Raw genomic sequence first — 18,553 nt, 5'->3', positions numbered from 1 at the left:
GAATGTTGTTACATAAATGTACTATAGTAACAACAGATGAAACAGCTTCTGTGAATTCCAAGCTTTCATTTTTTAAAAATAACCTGAGTCTCTAGCCCAGGGTCCCCAACTCCTTTTGAGCCTGTGGGTATCTTTGGAATTTTGATTCAGGGTGGTGGGTGCAACCACAAAATGGCTGTCATGTGAGATGGAGCCATGCACAGAATGGCTGTTGCAGGAGGCGGAGCCTGTTGCAAAATGTCAGTGAGTAAGGTCTTACATAACTCCAATAGTGACTCTTTAACATTTCAAGCAGAGGCTCTGTTTAACAAGACACCTTTAAAATATTATCTTGCATATGTACGTTCAGTTTTACAGTGAAGGTTCTTGTACTGTGTAGGCAGCTGCTACCAATGCCACTTTTCAAAAATCTGCTCAGCCAGTTTGAAAGTCTGCTGGTCAAAAGCTAGTCACTTTCTCAAAAATACTTGGTGGGCACAAAGGGACAGCATCAGCGGGTGCTATGGGTGCCGCATTAGGGACTCCTGCTGTATCTGTTGCAATTGGGGTATGTCACAAAGATTTACTAAGCCAAAGGGTCATAACATTCAATCTATACTATTTTCATCAGAATAGGTGTCACTAAGTTTTAAGGATCTATCCAATGAAAAAACCCATCAAGGTAGTTTGAAAGCATTAGCTTAGCTCTCCAAATTTCTTTCTGAAAGAAGATGTTCTTCCTTGTGTCAGTTTTAAAAGAAGTGGTGTTTTTCAGAGGGGAAATGCTCAGAAGCTTAGACAAACTTATTAACTAAATTCATTTTTTTCATGTATGCACTGCTCTTATCCTCCCTTTCTTAAAGCAGCCAAGGATTTTGCTTAGAGGTAGTTTGCTGAGCTAACCAGCATTTGTCCAACAAGCTGCCAGCTTAAACAAGCCATGGTTTATTAAGTCGAAGGCACTATAACATATTCCATAAATATATCAAACAGTAGATCTGAAACTGCAAGACCACAAGGTCAGGACTGTCTACTGTGACAGGCATCAGCTTTCCAGGATTTCATGCTTAGATCTTTCCTATTATCTGCTGTCTGATCCTGCATATGCCATGGCTTGAGCCTATGACCTTCTGTATACAAAGCAGGTGCACTCAGAATATTTCCCTCTACCGAGCTCTAGCATATTCCTACAATTTTGTGTTTAACTGACCACTACTATAAGACCATATACTGTGTACAGTGCCCCCCTCCATCCCTCCATAGATACGCCACTGGCCAGCCAGTCCTAAATGTTCCATGATTCTGTCAGTTGGTAGTTTATTGATGAACACAACATGAAAAGCATGGGGGTCATTCTTTTGTTTTCCTGGTTTACTGTGTGGGCATACTTCTGTCCTCTGATGGACTGATGTGTGGATTTAATTTTTCTCCCATTCCATCTTGCAACTATCTGAAGTCCAGTGTAGAGTGCCGGGTGTGTAGCTGAAAGCTCTTTCAGAGTTCATAAAGCAGAACAGTGTGTGTGCTTGGGTCAACACATTTATTAAAGAAAATCTATAGTATCTTGGGGGTTAGGGATAGGATTTCATGTTGATTTCATTAACATTGTTTTATGAAACCTTTGGGTGCTGGAATTCCTTTTCTCTAAAGTTATGGACACTATCTGAGGTGTACATAATGCATTTGGAAAGTTCAGTCACCTGTTGAAGACATTCTGTGAGTTCAGTTAGTAGTTTCAGTTTTCTCTTGTATGCCTTGGAATGTTATTACTGCCTTTACTGCTTTCTTTGTCATGTAATTCTCCAAGGGTGCTTTTTATTTCCAAATGTGGAAAGGTTGCTTATTTAATGCAGGCTTGGGGCTGTACACCTAAACCTTTTCTGTGCTGTTGGTAATTCTTGAATCATGGCTTAAGGTGGGATCGCACTATGCTTCAATTGTGTTGAGGTTATATACAGCTGGGAGTGGGGTTGCAATCACCTGTTCAGCTGAAGTATCTGACCCATCTCCAGACCTGCCTCACATCCTTATATAGAATGTAATGTTGGACTACCTAGGTCTGATTAATGTGATCTCCCATCCCTCACCCAAGTTTTGAGGGGTACCCATTCAGTCTTTCTCTGTTGAAATCTATTCTACAATACAGACATCAAGCGGGACCTACAATAGAGCAAGTATCTCAGAAGGTGGAATGAGGAAATTCCCAGGTCTCAGTGGTCACAGGCTATAATATTTAGAGTCTTGCATGGAGTGACAGCAAGGCTTCTTATCTCCATCCTCATAACAGATATTCAAAACAAATATTTATTTATTTACTTAGTTTGTACCCTTGTCTTTCTCCTCTGTGGTGACTCAAAGCTGCTTACATGATTCTCCTTGTCTCCATGATATCTTTACACAGTTTCATGAGATAACTTTGGCTGAGAAAGTATGACAGGCCCACGGTCACCTAGCAAGCTTCCATGGCAGGGTTTGGATTTGATCCAAGGCTTCCCAGATCCTAGTCTGACACATCATCTACTACACCACACTAGCTGTTATAGCTTTAAACCCTAACATTTTAATGATTTTAAAGTAATAGCTTTGATGTAAAGTACGCTGACAATTCTTGGGTTTATTTGCCTGTAATTATAAAGCCTCAAACTTTTGAAGGTTTGGAGGAAATTGGGCCTTGAGGCCCTCTTGAATGGTAAACGCAATATAAATGATTTTTTAATTAATTGGGCAGCTAATGTTTACAATGCTTGATATGATCTTTTTGCATTCTCTAAAAACCTTAAAAGAGAAGCTGACATTCCACAGGGTCAAATTTGCCTTTATAACAAAAGAAAGGTTGAAGTAGATCTTATTACTTGGATTTAGACCCGTCTGACTGCTGAAAGACCATCAACCTGTATTGGTGCACATAGCTTTTTATTAAGTTTTGCTTTGAACGCCTCTGCTAGAAGAGTTCTATAATTTAGTAGTTTGCTTCTGGCAATCTAAAATTATCTAGTCCACTAAATATATTGTTGAGTGAGATCATCACAGTTAATAAGAACCTAAAATAGCAAGCCTAGTAGAAAAATCAGCCGTGTTAACAACTCTGTGCTTCCTACAAAACAGCCTCAAAGTCTGTTTCCTGTGAGTCATCAAAGCAGAAGTCTGGAAAGCTGGATGGGTTTGGAGGCAGAATTATTCTTCTGCTGCTTGAAATGTGATGGCTCCTGGCATCCTTACTTAGCAAAGGTAACACTGATGCCCCTTCCAGCTCCATGTGAATACTGAGGCTTTAAATAGCCCATTCAGTGTCTTTTGCCAGCCTGAAATGCCTGTTCCATGTAGCATTTGCCAAATTCCAGTAAATGACAACTCCTACTTAACAGCTGTTCCTCTTTGTAAAATCCCCTTATTTTTTAAAGATGATTTCCCTTGGACCTTGGAGACAAAATGTTCTTCTGCCTGTTGATGCAATAAGCCGTGGAATAAAGCCTGGAGCTAGAACCCTTTATATCAGTGGTGGCGAACCTATGGCACGGGTGCCAGAGGTGGCACTCCGAGCCCTTTCTGTGGGCACACGTGCACAGAGTTCATCATGTGGGGGGCGGAAAATCACCCCCCACATACACACATCTAGGCTGGCCTGGGTACAATCCTTTACCTGGGAGTAAGCTCGGTTGCTGGCAATGGGGCCTTGCTACAGGTAAACCTCCTAGGGTCATGATTCACCCATTCCAAAGTGTTGCGGTTGCTTCATAAACTTACTCCCCAAGTAGCTACCGAGATAACCTTTTTTCTAAACTAAAACCTCAGAATTCAGGTTAAATTGCAGTGTTGGCACTTTGTGATAAATAACCGGGTTTTGGGTTGCAATTTGGGCACTCGGTCTTGAAAAGGTTCGCCATCACTGCTTTATATTATTTCCAGGTGAAAGGGCAAAGCTGGAACAGATAATTTTTTAAAATGCCAGGAATAGGAACTTCTAGAATGTTTCCTTGTCCAAGGATGAAGACGTGCAAAACATTTTATGGCTGCAGAGCTGCTCTGGAAGATGTCACTGTAATAGTAATAGTAGGAGTAGTAGCAGTAAAATGTTATCATTTGGGGCCATAGGCCATTACAATCTAAAACACATAGACACATATATAAAGTATAAAATATACAACATAATTTCAAAGTGACAGATTTAACAGTATAACCAATGAGATAAAAGAGGCTAATCAGTGGAGTCATTTCTTTCTTTGGATGTAAATCCAGCCCAGATCTTCCTGACTGCCAGAACAAAAAGTGATATTTAATAGGAAACAGTTGGGTCAGTGTCAAAAAGGAGAAAGGACATTTTTTTTCTGAGAAGTGGTTCAAGTCCATCAGTGTCCTTGTGAGAAATTTGGCTCTAGGTTCTGGGAACAGCAGTGGCGTAGTGGTTAAGAGCAGGTGCATTCTAATCTGGAGGAACCGGGTTTGATTACCCGCTCTGCCGCTTGAGCTGTGGACACCTATCTGGGGAATTCAGATTAGCCTGGGCACTCCCACACACGCCAGCTGGGTGACCTTGGGCTAGTCACAGCTTTTCAGAGAGCTCTCAGCCCCACCCACCTCACAGGGTGTTTGTTGTGAGGGGGGAAGGGCAAGGAGATTGTAAGCCCCTTTGAATCTCCTCCAAATTCTTCTTCTAAATGAAGAGAACAAGATAGAACATAATGCAGTAAGTGCTAAGATATGAGTGCTCCACATATACAGAGTCAAGAGGCTAGTGATAGCCAAAGGGATAGTTTGGAAGTGAATTGAAGTTAAAATCATTCTGAGATTTTGTGACAAAGTGTTGATCAAATGTGGAGTTCTAGCATGGTCACGTTTAATCATTTTGAACCAAGAGGAAAATTAGATTGGCAGATTGCTTGCCTATTTATTGAAGCATCACATTTAAACATCCAGTCACAAATGTAGCCAGCTATAAGAGCATCCAGGAAGGTGTTCGATGTGGAGGAGCGATGGCAAATGCCACTATATTAGGCTGCCCAGGTTATAATGTTGTACAGCTTCATTTATAACATTGTCTGCTAAATAAGCTGTTGGAAGCATTACTTGCTTTTTTTTCATAATTTTAATATGACTATGTTGTTACCAGACAGACCCATGGTGGGTGGTGGAGGCCTGTTTTTAATGCAGTGTCTCTGCCTATTCCGCCAGCCTTAGAGGTAGCTAGCAGTGCAATGCCCGGATGGATGCCATCCCTGTATTGGATCAGTGATACCAATAAGGACAAGAATCTGCCTGGACAAGACCCCAGGAAAATTCATACCTAAGGTCATAGGAACAGCATGGACTAATTGCCTTAGGGGTCTGAAGGCTGAGCTGAGGAGGAAAGGGATAAAATTAAGACTTCTCCTGCTGCCCTCAGTGCAGCCGAAAACAGAAGAGGTTGATTTGGGAAAGGCTTCTGATCCTTGTGACTACAGGTTGCTGAATCTGACCCATTTGCTATCAGAGAACTTCCAGGTCTTGGATGTATTTCATGTGTAATTCAAGTAATCATTTTTATGAAGGTATGATATATCGGAATTTGCCTTGACCTGTTAATGAAAGAGAGCATATTTTACAAGTTCTGCAGAAGATTAAAACAGCCCTGCTATAAATGATGCTGTGTCTTTTCAAAATGAAGTCTGGCATAGTTGTTTGTCTTTCTGTTCACAGTGGTGACTTACTGAGACAGATTGTTTCTGAAATACAAAATCTGAAGACTATTTGCATATAAACACTGTCTTTCATAAAGGAAGCTATGTCTCAGTGGGGGCTCACAATGCAGATCCCAATTCAGGGGGTAAACCAGGGTGTTTCCTTTGTTGAAAAGGTGATTCCTGCCATCTGATGCAACAAAACCAGCCTCTGATGTGTACTGTTGTGCTTGCTTTCTTGTGTAAATGTACTTTGCAGAGACTGAAATCTGAACAAATGTTCTTCCTCCTGCTTCTTGCAGGGCTGTTGAAGTTCTATAATGAATCACTGGATGCCTCCCAAAAGGAGGCTGTTTGCTTCTCACTGGCACAGAAAGAGCTTTCTATCATCCATGGGCCCCCTGGAACAGGCAAAACGACAACTGTGGTAGAGATAGTACTCCAAGCTGTGCAGCATGACCAGAAAGTAAGTGGGTATCAATTCTAAGGAGTTGCATGATTCCAAATCAGACTGACAACTGTGCACTGTCTGTGAATCTGGCAGCAGATTTGATCCCAAAACAGAGGGGGGCACTGTTCTGTATATGTGTACGTGTGTATATGGGTCAGGGGCATAGCTCGTGCTTTGTATTCGAAGAGCCACAGTCAGTTGCAACACAATGAACCACATGGGTGAGGTGAACCAATGGTATGATTCAGCGTCATATATTCATTGGGGCCACTAAGGTACCTTTACCTGCAGGTATCAAGGACTGAACATTGTCTTTTCCCCCCTTGTCCTTCCTCTACCAAGCTCAAAGAAGAATACCAGTACATGTTTCACACACGCCCCTCCCCATTTTGTCTCCATAACAACTTTATGAGAGAGGATGGACTTAGAGAGGCAACAGAACCGAGAGGGAGCTTCCTGACAATGTGGGGATTTAAACCCAGGTTTCCGATAGTCTTTAAAAAGTTTAAAAAGTTTTATTCATATCTAAAAACATTTTGATAACAGAAAAAAAGTTACAAAGATTACAAATATAGATGAGAACATTTATCATACGGCCTTCCAACTTCATCTGCATCAAGTATTAGTTGTAAATAAGTATACCTCTTGGTCCTTAGTAACATAAACAGTTATATCTTTATAAAGAGTACATATAAATTGATAAACATCACACTTTTCTCTATTAGTTCTTAATTTTACAAGTCCATTAACCTTCCAAACCAATAGTCATCAATTCATTTTTTTCTCTTTTTCCCTATATATTCTATTATAGGTTTTCTGTTGTCCAAAATTTTATTTAGATTCTTTCCTTTAAGTAATGATGGAAGCATGGACATTTCTGTTGATTTTAATACCTTCACCCACCATTTTTCAATTGCTGGAGTTTTCCATTTTTTAACATATAATATTCTTGCTACTGTTGTCATATATAAAAACAAAGATTCGTATTTTCTTTCCAAAGTCCCATCCATAAGTCCCAACAAGAAAGCCTCTGATCTCATTTGTAGTTTCATTTTTAAGATCTTTCAGATTGTTGAATATATTAACCTCCAAAATTCTCTAGCCTTATTGCAAAGTCTCCACAGACAGTTGTGTCTTTTTCTTGTTGATTGCAAGTCTTCAAGGAGTGTGTAAAATGCTATTAAGTGCCAGCTGGGTTTTCAAGCCAAGTGAGAAGCAAAGGTGATTTGCCATTGCCTTCCTCTGCAGAACCCTCCTTTATGGTGTGTCCCTTCCAAGTACCAACCCTGCTTGGCTTCTGAGATCTGATGAAAGCGAGCTATAATGTTTTCCCTCCCAGGAGCAGTCTTACCACTTGTATAATTTGAGCCCATCCATGCTGCATCTCTGTACCAAAATGAGCATCAAAGGAACTGAATTAACAGCATGAAGCAGAGGCCAAATTCTCATATTAGCACAGTATGTAAGCATTTTGCATGTAACCATCTCCACTGTATATTTTCCCACCACTGTCCTGTACACTGGATAGCTCTCTTATTTCCAAATGTATAGTTTGGGGAATTGATTGAGTAGGTTACAGGATTTTTCCAAGGTAACAGAATGGATTGAGACAGACGTTGTATTTCGACCCAGATTTCAACCTTGCTGAAACATCTTAAATATTGATTTAGGGGGTTCATTTTCCTCACTGACCTTTTTTTGAGTGAAAAAAAAATCCGTTAAATGTTTTATAATGGAACATAATCAGGGTTATGTCCATGTACGTGCTTCAACATTTGGCTCCCTAAGAATGTTAACCTTTCTTATTATGCTCAAAAGATGCCACCTAGGAAAAGCGAGACATGAGAGTGGCCCGTGGGCAACGTAGTTATGCATCACGCAGTTAAATGTGTTTCAGACAGGAACGCAGCGACTTTTCATTGCACCGAGCTTTTCCTCCCCTTTTTAAAAGGTTTTATTTTTATAGAGATAAACAGAAAGGAAAAAAGAAAATTAAAAATCGTATCTAAATAGCAGTTACAGTTATATCAGTGACAATGGAGAAAAATATATACATATAATAAACTGATAAAATGAACAATAGACAACAAATGACAATAGCAGTTATAAGTCATAAATAGTGGTAGAGTAATGAAAATTAAAATTATTATATTATTATGTTTTGCATTCTACATTAACACCTTTTCAAATTCAGTTAACTCCCTCATTATACCTTACCATATGAGTGTCCTTTTAAAATCTTGCGCTTGAAAAGGCTATTAAACCCTGCCACATGAAACTCCTTGTCCAATCTGGTGACCTGCCGAACCTAGCAGCGTTTTATGGCTCAGAAACAACACTTTAAATACTTTCCCTTCATGGCAGTAAATGCTCCTCTTCCCCCCCCCTCCCCCGCCGCACATATACACATGTCCTAGCCCTAAGGCTGTCTCTTTTAACTCTCTTGAGCTGAGCTTTTTCTTGAAGCCACATCAGTGGAGTTCTCTTTTTTTTTTCTCTTCAAGGTCCTGTGCTGTGCTCCATCTAACATTGCAGTGGACAACTTGGTTGAAAGACTCGCAGCCCATAAGGCACGGATACTTCGCCTTGGTCACCCAGCTCGCCTCCTGGAATCAATACAGCACCATTCCCTGGATGCAGTCTTGGCACGTGGGGATAATGCCCAAATTGTAGCAGACATCAGGAAGGAGATAGACCAAGCATTTGTATGTGTTGCATTCCATTTATCACAATCTGGTCCTTAGCTCAACAGCAATTCTGAATATGTTGCCAATATGTATCAAGTGTCTGGAGGCTTGCACAATCTGTCGAGCTATGCAGAACGCAGAACGCTATGTGCTTTGTCATTTTAAGCAGCAAGCATCTAGGCTTTGTTGTGAAGGGAAAAGTTGGGGAAGGATGAACAGTGCTGGGTTGTGGGATCATTATCAGAAGATAACCAGGTGTCAGTAACAGCAAGTGGAATTTTGCCCGTTTCTGATTGGATATTGCTATGCTTCCTTTTCCACCGCCTAAATGCAAGAGAGAAATTATTCAAAAGTGTCTCACTCATATTGGGCTCACTGAAGGATGTGGCAATGCTGTTGTGAGAGTTTATAAGTGAAAAGGCTCAGATTCTGTGGGGTTGAGAGCTAGCCCCCTTTGCTCCAGCTTTTTCCCTTCATGAGTTTGCTCTGTGTATTTCAGAATGGGAATAAATCTTTTTGGGTTTCAGACTTCTAAAACATAGATTCCCCCACTAAACTTACGAGGCCTTCCCATTGCTTTCCTTTGTTTCCCCACCTCCCGCCCCCCACTCTCTTGCTTGTCTTTCTCAAGAAGCTATCTTCCCATAATCTTTTTTTTATTAATATTTACAACATTTATTAGTCACTTTTCTTTCTTGCAGAGCTCAAAGTGGCTTACAGAATAAATAAAATGCATAAAAATGAAGCACATTGTTCATGTGTGAGTAAAAAAAGCAAAATTTAAAATCAGTTCAGGATTGCTGTAATAAAATGCAGTCCTAAATAAGCTTTCTTCAGCTCTGCTGACTCCCTGCTTTGGGGACTAGCAGTTCAAACTTCTGCTCCTTCTGTCATTTTTCTGTTGAGTGTCTTTGATCCAGCTAGCAACAAGTATGATAATCCCTTGATTGTTCTCCATTCGCAGAATGGACTGCACCTTTATTATTATTTTTGTTTCACGTTCACTTTCCTGAAGAGTCCAAGAGCCATAACTGCAAAACAATTTGCTGCTGTCTTATGATCCTACAGAGTTGCCTTAGTGCTGGTTTCATTGAACAGCATGAGAACAGATTCATGCATTACACAGCAACCATCCTCAGTTTGCCTCTGTTTATGGTTCTCTGGGAACTTCAGCCAGTCCCAGCTCTCCAATTAATGAAGTTGCACAATATGTGCTTGCCAACTACCATTTGTTGCAATCATACTTTGCATTTTGAGGTATATAAGCACATGCATCTTTAAAGTACATACAAAAATGTAATGTAGAAAGCTTATTTCCTAACTTTCAAGTTTAGACCTGGCATGCCTTGTGATTAGGGTTGCCAACTTCCAGGGGGTGACTGGAGACCTGTTATTGCAACTGATTTCCAGGTTACTGAGATCAGTTCACCTGGTTTGGAAGGCTGACTGTATGGTATTATACCGTGTTGAAGTCCCTACCCTCACCACTGCTCTCTCTTCAAGCTCCACCCCCAAAATCTCCAGGTATTTTCCAATCTAGAACTGGTAACCCTCCCTGGGGCATCTGATTGTTGGATTAATCGGAGCAGCTGGGAAGATCAAAAGGTGGGAAATGGTCCTTACTGGACCCTCATATGATGGAAAAGGTAGTCCCAATAATCATGTGTTATCTTTCCTTCTGAAATCCCTGCTAGATCAAGGTTAAATTTCTGGTTCAAGAGTTCTGGGGAACATGCAGTGATATTAGTAGACCTTAATGAAACCCTAACTGACTGGGATGGCCTAAAAGGTAGAGCTTGATGGATTGTGCTTGCTGCCTTCATTCTTCCTGATTGCCCCAAATAGACACTGCAACTTTTAGAGTTTCCTGAAGCTTGAGCTTGAGACTAGTAGGAAATAATTTATTAAATAAAGATGTAACTGAATTCTGTGCACATTCTCCCCCACTTTCCCCCTAAGCTCACCTGGCAAACTAGCAAGTAAAGTTGTGGAGTATATTGTCATCTGTTTTATTTAATTTCCTGTTTTAAACTTAATTTAAAAATGTGACACTAATTTAATTGGGGTAGTACATTTTAGTACAAATAATTACATTTCTTTCCCCATGACCTTGTAGAAGATGTCTTCATAATGTAATTAAACACACAATGCTAGGAAGTATCCTTTGTCGTACAGGCACACCTGGGATTGGTTCAAGACTGTGGCACACATCATGCTGTGTCTAGTTTATTTGCTGCTGTTTCTTTTTTTATTTTCACCCATTTGCTTCTGAGTTACTTGAATCTCTGGGAAAGTGATGTGGTAACTTGTCTCATCTTGTTAGCTCTTTTAAAACTTTTGCTGCTTTTGCACCTCTAGCACAGTGGTTCTCAACCAGGGGGTTGCAACCCCTTTGAGCGCTGAACAACCCTTTCACAGGGGTCACCTGGGACCATCGGAAAACGGACTTTGTATATGTTATATATACCAGTTTTATGGTTGGGGGTCACCACAACATGAGGACCTGTATTAAAGGGTTGTGGCATTAGGAAGGTTGAGAACCACTGCTTTAGCAGCATTTAGTATTTATCATCAATACAATTTTTAATAAAATTTTGCAAAGATATTACAGCCATGTGTGTATTTTTATAACACTTCCCCAGGTAGGTGGTTGCTGTTCTCCACTTCACAGGTTTTTGAGCTGAGATTGAAAAAGAGTGACTTGCTCTGGCCTATGTTGTTGCAGCACCAGGACTTGAACCCAAGACTCAGTGTGTCTTTCTGAACCTCAGACTCCCATGGCTATTCTCACTCTCATCTGAGAGCAATTAAATTGTATTGGTGATAGTTTTGTATATCTGTCTTCTCCTGGCCTAAACCCTGGCCAGCAACTAGTTTTAAGTATGCGTGAAAGAGAATATTTGTAAAATGCATGTCCAGTAAAGCCAGTGGCTACAGCAGCGGTTTCCTCTGCTCATCCCCTGGTCTCTGAATTGTCTGCTGAGATTCAGCATATACCCTCCAGGAGAGTCCATTTCACTCTCAGGTTGTCAGTTGAAAGCTTCTCTAGTAAAATGCTGATGTGGCACAGTTTGGATATCTTTGTTTAAGTCTACAAATGCAGAGAAATGTAACTGTGATGTATTGTTACTTTATGGAGGAGCACTGACTGAAGAGGCTTGTGGATAAAAAAAAATCATCTCCAGTCACCCCCCATGGCAGCTGCGTATGTTTCTTCTGCAGGAATGTTATTTTTTGTTCTCTATTTTGGAGGTTTTTCTTTGAATGTATATTTTCAAGCCAGGCAGCAGTAACTGGGGTGTGTGTGGATTTCCTAGGGTGTTCTAAAGTGTTCTAGGGTTGTGGAGAGGCAGTTCTGAAGCAGGAGACAGGCTGGATGGGTAGACAAAGTAATTTAATTTCATGCCAGCTGGAACAACACCAGATTGTCCTATGAAGCCTGTGGTTGTTCATCACTTTTACTCGACACAAGATCAATCAAGGAACAACTATGTCAAGATGTACCATTTGTGACCTGTCAAACCAAACAGAGCTCACAAAGACATTCTGTAAACTGCCAAATTTTTGGCAGCCATATTATTTTTTGCAAGACCAGCTAGAAAAGGGGAAAAAAAGCCCATCATAGGGAGTAGCAGCCACATGTATCTAATGGGCAGTATTTGACTTAGTAGTTCACAAGTTGTGCAGGCCTTCTGGCTGTGATTGCATGATATGTCAAAAAGTGTTGGTACAAATGCTGATGAGAAAATGCTGGTAATAGTCCAATTGTGCTCTTAAAAAAAAGATCCACATGAATACTATGCCAATACATTACAACAACCTAAGCCTTTGGATGGGGCTAGAATTGTAATTGAAGGACAACAATCTACTAAATAACTGGCAGCTGTGATAGTAAACAAATGCAACAACAACAACAGCGCAGCTGGATAACATCAAGCACAGGAAAAGGAAGACTGTCGTCAGCAGAGAATACAGCCAGAGGGTCAGGAAAATTTTGAAATCTAAATTAAACGGCGGGAATACCATCAAGGCCATCAACACCTGGACCATACCCGTCATTAGATACACTGCAGGAATCTTCAACTGGACACAGGCATTGGATAGAAAAACTTGGAAGCTTATGACAATGCATCATGCCTTACACCCACACAGTGATACTCATAGATTATGGTGGCAGAGGCTTACTGCAAGTACAGCAAACAGTGGAAGAGGAGAAGCATGCGCTGGCTGATTATGTGAATGAAAGTCAAGAGCAGGCATTGATTGAAGTGAAGAACAGACATTTGCCGAAGACCCAGTAAACTAAACAAGAATACAGAAAAATGTGATTAAAATGAGGGCTGTAAGCTGGCACAACAAAGCACTGCATGGCCAATTTCTGGAGAAGATCAAGGACAAGGTGGACAATGAAAAGACCTGGCTGTGGTTAACAACTGGAACTCTGAAAAAGGAAACTGAATCCTTGATTTTAGCCGCTCAAGAGCAAGCCATTAGAACAAATTCGATCAAAGCCATAATCGAAAAATCCTTGGATGATGCAAAATGCTGATTGTGCAGAGAAGCTGATGAAACTGTAGATCATATCCTCAGCTGCTGCAAAAAGATTGCCCAGACTGAGTACAGAGGCACAACTCAGTGGCCAAGATGATTCACTGGAATTTATGCAAGAATTGCAACATTAGAACATCTAAGAACTGGTGGGAACTGCACACATTCTATGCAAATACCTCTAATATAGGTTTTTGGGAAGGACTTGATATTCAGAGATCAATTTCAGACACTTGTGCTGTGTTAGGTACAAATAATAATAATATTAACAACAACAACAATTGGACAAAGTGTTGGCACATAATACACTGGACATCACAGGGATCGAGGACAAGAAAGTGACCATCATCGGCATAGCAGTACCTGGTGACAGCAGGGTCATTGAAAAAGAACATGAGAAGGTCACTAAATACCATGATTTGAAAATCAAGCTCTAGCATCTATAGCATAAACCAGCTGAGGTCATCCCAGTGGTAATTGGCACCCTGGACACCATTCTGAAAACACTAGGGCAGCACTTGAAAAATCTTAAAATTGACTAAATTAACATCTGTCAGATTCAGAAGGCAGCCCTGCTGGGATCCGCATGAATACTATGCCGATACATTACAACTTCCTTGGCCTCTGGGTGAGGCTCAAATTGTAATGAAAGGCCAACGCCAGCTAAAGAACTGCCAGCTGTGATATCAAACAAAATAATAATTAAATCATAAAACAAGGACTGAAAGCTAGCACAACAAAGCATTGCACAGCCAATTTCTGAAGAAGATCAAGGGCAAGATAGACAATGACAAGATCTGGCTGTGGTTAACAACTGGAACTCTGGAGAAGGAAACTGAATCCCTGATTTTAGCCACTCAAGACAAGCCATTAGGACAAATACGATCAAGGCCAGAATCCAAAATCCTCAGATGATGCAAAGTGCAAGGAAGCCGACGAAACTGTAGATCATATAATCAGCTGCTGCAAAAAGATTGCCCAGACTGATTACACATAGAGGCATAACTCAGTGGCCAAGATGATCCACTGGAATTTATGGAAGAATTTACAGTATTAGAACAGCTAAAAATTGGTGGGACCATTGTCCAGAGAAAGTAAATGAAAATGAGAAGGTCAAGATCTTGTGGGACTTTCAAATCCAAACGGGCAAGCCATTGGCAAATAATACACCGGACATCACAGTGATCGGGGACAAGAAAGTGACCATCATTGACATAGCAATACGTCGTGACAGCAGGGTTGTTGAAAAAGAACATGAGAAGATCACTAAATACCTTGATTTGAAAATTGAGATTCAGTGACTAGGTTGTCCCAGTGGTAATCAGCACCCTAAGAACCATTCCAAAAACAATTGTGTGGCATTTGAAACATCTTCAAATCAACAAAATCAACATTTGTGAGATTCAGAAGGCAGCCTTGCGGGATCTGCATGAATACTACGCAGATACATTACAACATCCTAGGCCTCTGGGGAAGGTTTGAATTGTAACAAAAGTTCAACAACTAGCTAAAGAACTGGCAGCTGTAATCAGTCAGGAATATTAAACAAAATTAAATAATAACAATAATAAACCTCTGGGCTCAAATTATAATGAAAGGCCAACAACCAGCTGAAGAACTGGCAACTGTGATAGTAAACAAAATTTTGTGCCCATGGTCACTTGCTCAAATGCAGCATGCAGGAAGAACACATGAGGGTAGGTGTAGAATGGCCATTCAGACTGTTCTGTCACATCAACTGAGGTGTCTCTGCGCACTCCCACCCTCTGCTACTGACTGAGATAGGGTCTGTTCTGTGAGCCTCACTGACATTAACTGCCTTCAGTGTATACTTTGCCCAAAGTTTTTTTCCCCTTGATTTCTGAGCCTTCTCACTTGGCTGCCCTGGACAAAAGTGGTTTCAAAATTATTTGCATGAAGACCAGATAGGTATTACTTTTTAAATGTCTACAAAGTAATTTGCAATCTGGCGTGCACAGAGAAGCTGTTCACAATGGCCACTCAGAATGGAATGGGCATTACCTCAGTTTGCATTAAAGCCAGGTTACAACTTGATTTGTTAGATGAGATACCGAATCATGAGATCTGGCATTTTCAAGGTAGCAACAAAGTCATCAGGCTGAAAGACAGTGTCTCCCAGAAGGCTACCATTTGGACTACTGTAGATTTTTGAACCTGGCTTTCCATGTCACAATTCAGGACTCTTGCTTCTACACTGCACTGGCCCATGTCATTAATCCAGAGGAAGTTTTATGGAATAATCCTACTTTACTCCATTTCTTCCATTTTTTAAATTTATTATCCTGCATAATAAATACTGGAGCAATAAAAAAGAATCTATTTTGAATAATTTGTTTTTATTACTGGGGCTAGGGCTATCATAGCAGTATGTTTTGAATAGTCTTCCATAAACCTCTAAAACATTAACATGAAAATTCTGGGTATGTGTTTATAATGCAGGGTTATTTTTATTTGCTTCTTTTTCATGGCTTAGAAACATTTGGTGGTATCTATCAATCTGTGCATGGAACTTCTCATTTTCTTGTGATTCTCTCGTTCCAACCCCCCCCCCCCCTTGAAAAATTATTCTAAGGGTTATCAGACTACCTGGAGGAACAGCTATGTAAGGTTAGGGGGACTGTATGCACAAGGATAAAGAGGTGAAGTAGCTTTCCCTCCTTATGCAAGCACAGCTCCAAGGATGAAAGAAATTGATTTTATCCCTCCTCATTCACTGTAGCTCTTTAACCTTCTCAGCTGTTTTCTGCAGATATCCTGTGACCCCAGGAAGGGTTATTGTGGGGGCTGGAAAGAACTATAGGACAGGCGAGGGAAGAGGGAAATGGTGTGCCTTGCACACATAGATGGTAGGATATTGCCCATCAGTTTGAATGAAAGGTGAGATTCAGGCCATTTTGACAAGAGTACATTGGCCAGAAGCAAATCAGCTGCAGAGTATGTGCTCTGTGTTCCCAAAGTATGTAACAAAAGTACCTTACAATCTTCCCCCTAAAGAATTCTAGATGGTGAAGTTGGGTGTGGCTCAAAGATGTATAGGCTCTCTTCCTCATCTCCCATCTCAGTAGGAGAGATGCATATGAAAACACAGCTTCCATGGGAAGCGGGGGTGGGGGGGGTGGGGAGGGGGGGCTTATGTCATACTAACTTATTGTGCCATTCTATCTTGCAGGTTTCTGATGACTTACCTTCCTAATCTTCTTTCTTTTTGCCTCCTGAGCCCCTGTGTGCCACTGGCCCAGTCTGAACTGAGCCCCTAAGGCTCTGGCTGTGCTGCTGGGGCTTTCTCCTAGCTAGAAGTGGGGGGAGGTGATAGGCGAAGGGGGGCATAATGAGCAGACCCTCTGCCCATTGCTTCCAACACCTGCACTGTCATTGGTCTAAAATGAGCCATTGCAATGCCAGCAGCACCCCTGCGCCTGGCTTGTTCCCAGTCAGCTGGAGCATAGGAGGGATCAAAGGTATGGGGCCTATAAGTTGCCTTACAGACTTAACTCTGGCTTGGACTGAGTGGGTGCGACTTGCTGCCAGCTGGCAATGGGGTGAGAGGAGGGGACAGACACTGCTAGTCAGACCCAAGATAAACTGGGTCCAAGCTGAGCCCTGCTTTCCTTAACATTCTCCTGATCTAAGGACTGTTTGGGTTAAGCATATTGCTCTCAGGACTGTGCATCTAAGTAGTAATAGAGTTTCTTTGAGGGGATCAGTGAAACTGAACTGAACTCTCCTGTTAGATAATTTTTCTCATTAAAATTTATGTTGTTCAGGGGAGAATTTCACTGATACTAATTCCAGAAAATCTGTTTCTCTTTTAGAATCCACCTGTAGTAAATACAGACTAATTATATTTCCTCCTTTCAGGTTGACTAAATCACTCTCCAGAAGCAGAAGCATTTAGTATCTTCTAAACTTAGAGTACAGTTGATGCTGTATTTGCAATATATTGCATTCTTATGAGAGAGTTTTTTACTACTGCACATTGTGGAGTGGCATGCTATTTGTTTTTCAATGGTCGTCTTTTATTTCCTTTGGTGTAGGCCAAAACCAAAAAGACCCAAGACAAAGGAGAGAGAAGCCATTTTCTAAATGAGATTAAGACGCTGAGGAAAGAGCTGAAGGGGCGAGAGGAAACTGCTATGTCTGAAATTCTGACACAGGCTAATGTTGTTCTTGCAACAAACACAGGTTAGAAAAATGTTTCTGTCTTTGTCTTAAGGTATGTTAAATCTGCATTACTGTATTTCATCTGGAACTCAAAAGATTGCACAATGCATCTTTGAATGGCTTCTCAGCCCAGTAGCTGTAACTATGAGCAGTACTAAGAACTGCATCTAGCCAGGTGGTTTGCCTTTCCTTTCTGGCCCTGCAGTTGGGTTTCCTGATTGGACAGCTTGTGTAACTAATCCAATATTGTGTGAATCTGAGTAGCAGATGTAACTCTACCATTGATGGTTTTATAAGCCACAGCTTACCTCTGTATATCAAAACTGATATGGAGAGGGAATGATGCATTATTTATAGAGCTAATCAAGGTCCTGGACCTGCAGCAGTTACTAGCTTGCGTGTTTTAAATACATAATTATGTGGTTCATTGGATCAAAACTGCTGCTGTTTGTTTTGGGAGCAGTTAATGTTTCCAAAAGTATATTTATCAGTGAAACTAGCAAGTGGCTTTGTGCAAAAGGGTGTGTATTAAAATGCTAATACATACATGAATTACCTATGAACAGAAGTATCAGATTGTTACCGCAAGTTATATGTTTCCTTTTCAGTTGGAAGACTGTAATAGTGACAACTGTTTCACAGCAGTGGGTTCTTGACTAACTGAATATTGCCAGCTCAGAATATGATTGAGATGACAATTGGGAATAGGTAGCATCACATTCATAATTCAGGCCTTGTTGACTCACATGGACTCAATCATCAAGTAAACGGATGCCTAAAGGAAGGTTCCATGGCCTATTGGCTATGCTGCCTATTGGCACAGAAGCTGTATTCCGCCTCCTTGCCTGCCCCAGTCCCCAACCCTTACTGATGTGCTTATGGAGGCAGGAGTTAGTTCATTTGGGCCTGCCATGCAGCATTTGGGCCTGCCTCTGCCCTTTTTTAAATCCAGTTTATTATGATCCTTATTAAAATTGACCAGGACCTTTTAGGATATAAACCTGACAGGGTCATCTGCAAACAAAGATACTAAAGCCTAACTTGTAAACTTC

At 40.9% G+C, this 18,553-nt stretch overlaps 1 protein-coding gene across 1 annotated transcript in view; it reads left to right on the top strand.

Annotated features, from left to right (window-relative positions):
- IGHMBP2 (immunoglobulin mu DNA binding protein 2) overlaps positions 1–18,553 on the top strand; it is a 102,072-nt gene that overhangs the window by 13,159 nt on the left and 70,360 nt on the right. Inside the window, exons 5-7 of the mRNA XM_048484900.1 lie at positions 5,936–6,099; positions 8,589–8,789; positions 17,375–17,522. Coding sequence (XP_048340857.1) covers positions 5,936–6,099; positions 8,589–8,789; positions 17,375–17,522 — 513 coding nt within the window. The remainder of the gene's footprint in view (positions 1–5,935; positions 6,100–8,588; positions 8,790–17,374; positions 17,523–18,553) is intronic.

This window comes from Sphaerodactylus townsendi, linkage group LG02 (assembly GCF_021028975.2).
Source record: "Sphaerodactylus townsendi isolate TG3544 linkage group LG02, MPM_Stown_v2.3, whole genome shotgun sequence".
NCBI classification, from domain to species: domain Eukaryota; kingdom Metazoa; phylum Chordata; class Lepidosauria; order Squamata; family Sphaerodactylidae; genus Sphaerodactylus; species Sphaerodactylus townsendi.
Note: the sequence above shows the minus strand (reverse complement) of the source record. Positions and strands in the feature narration are given on the sequence as shown.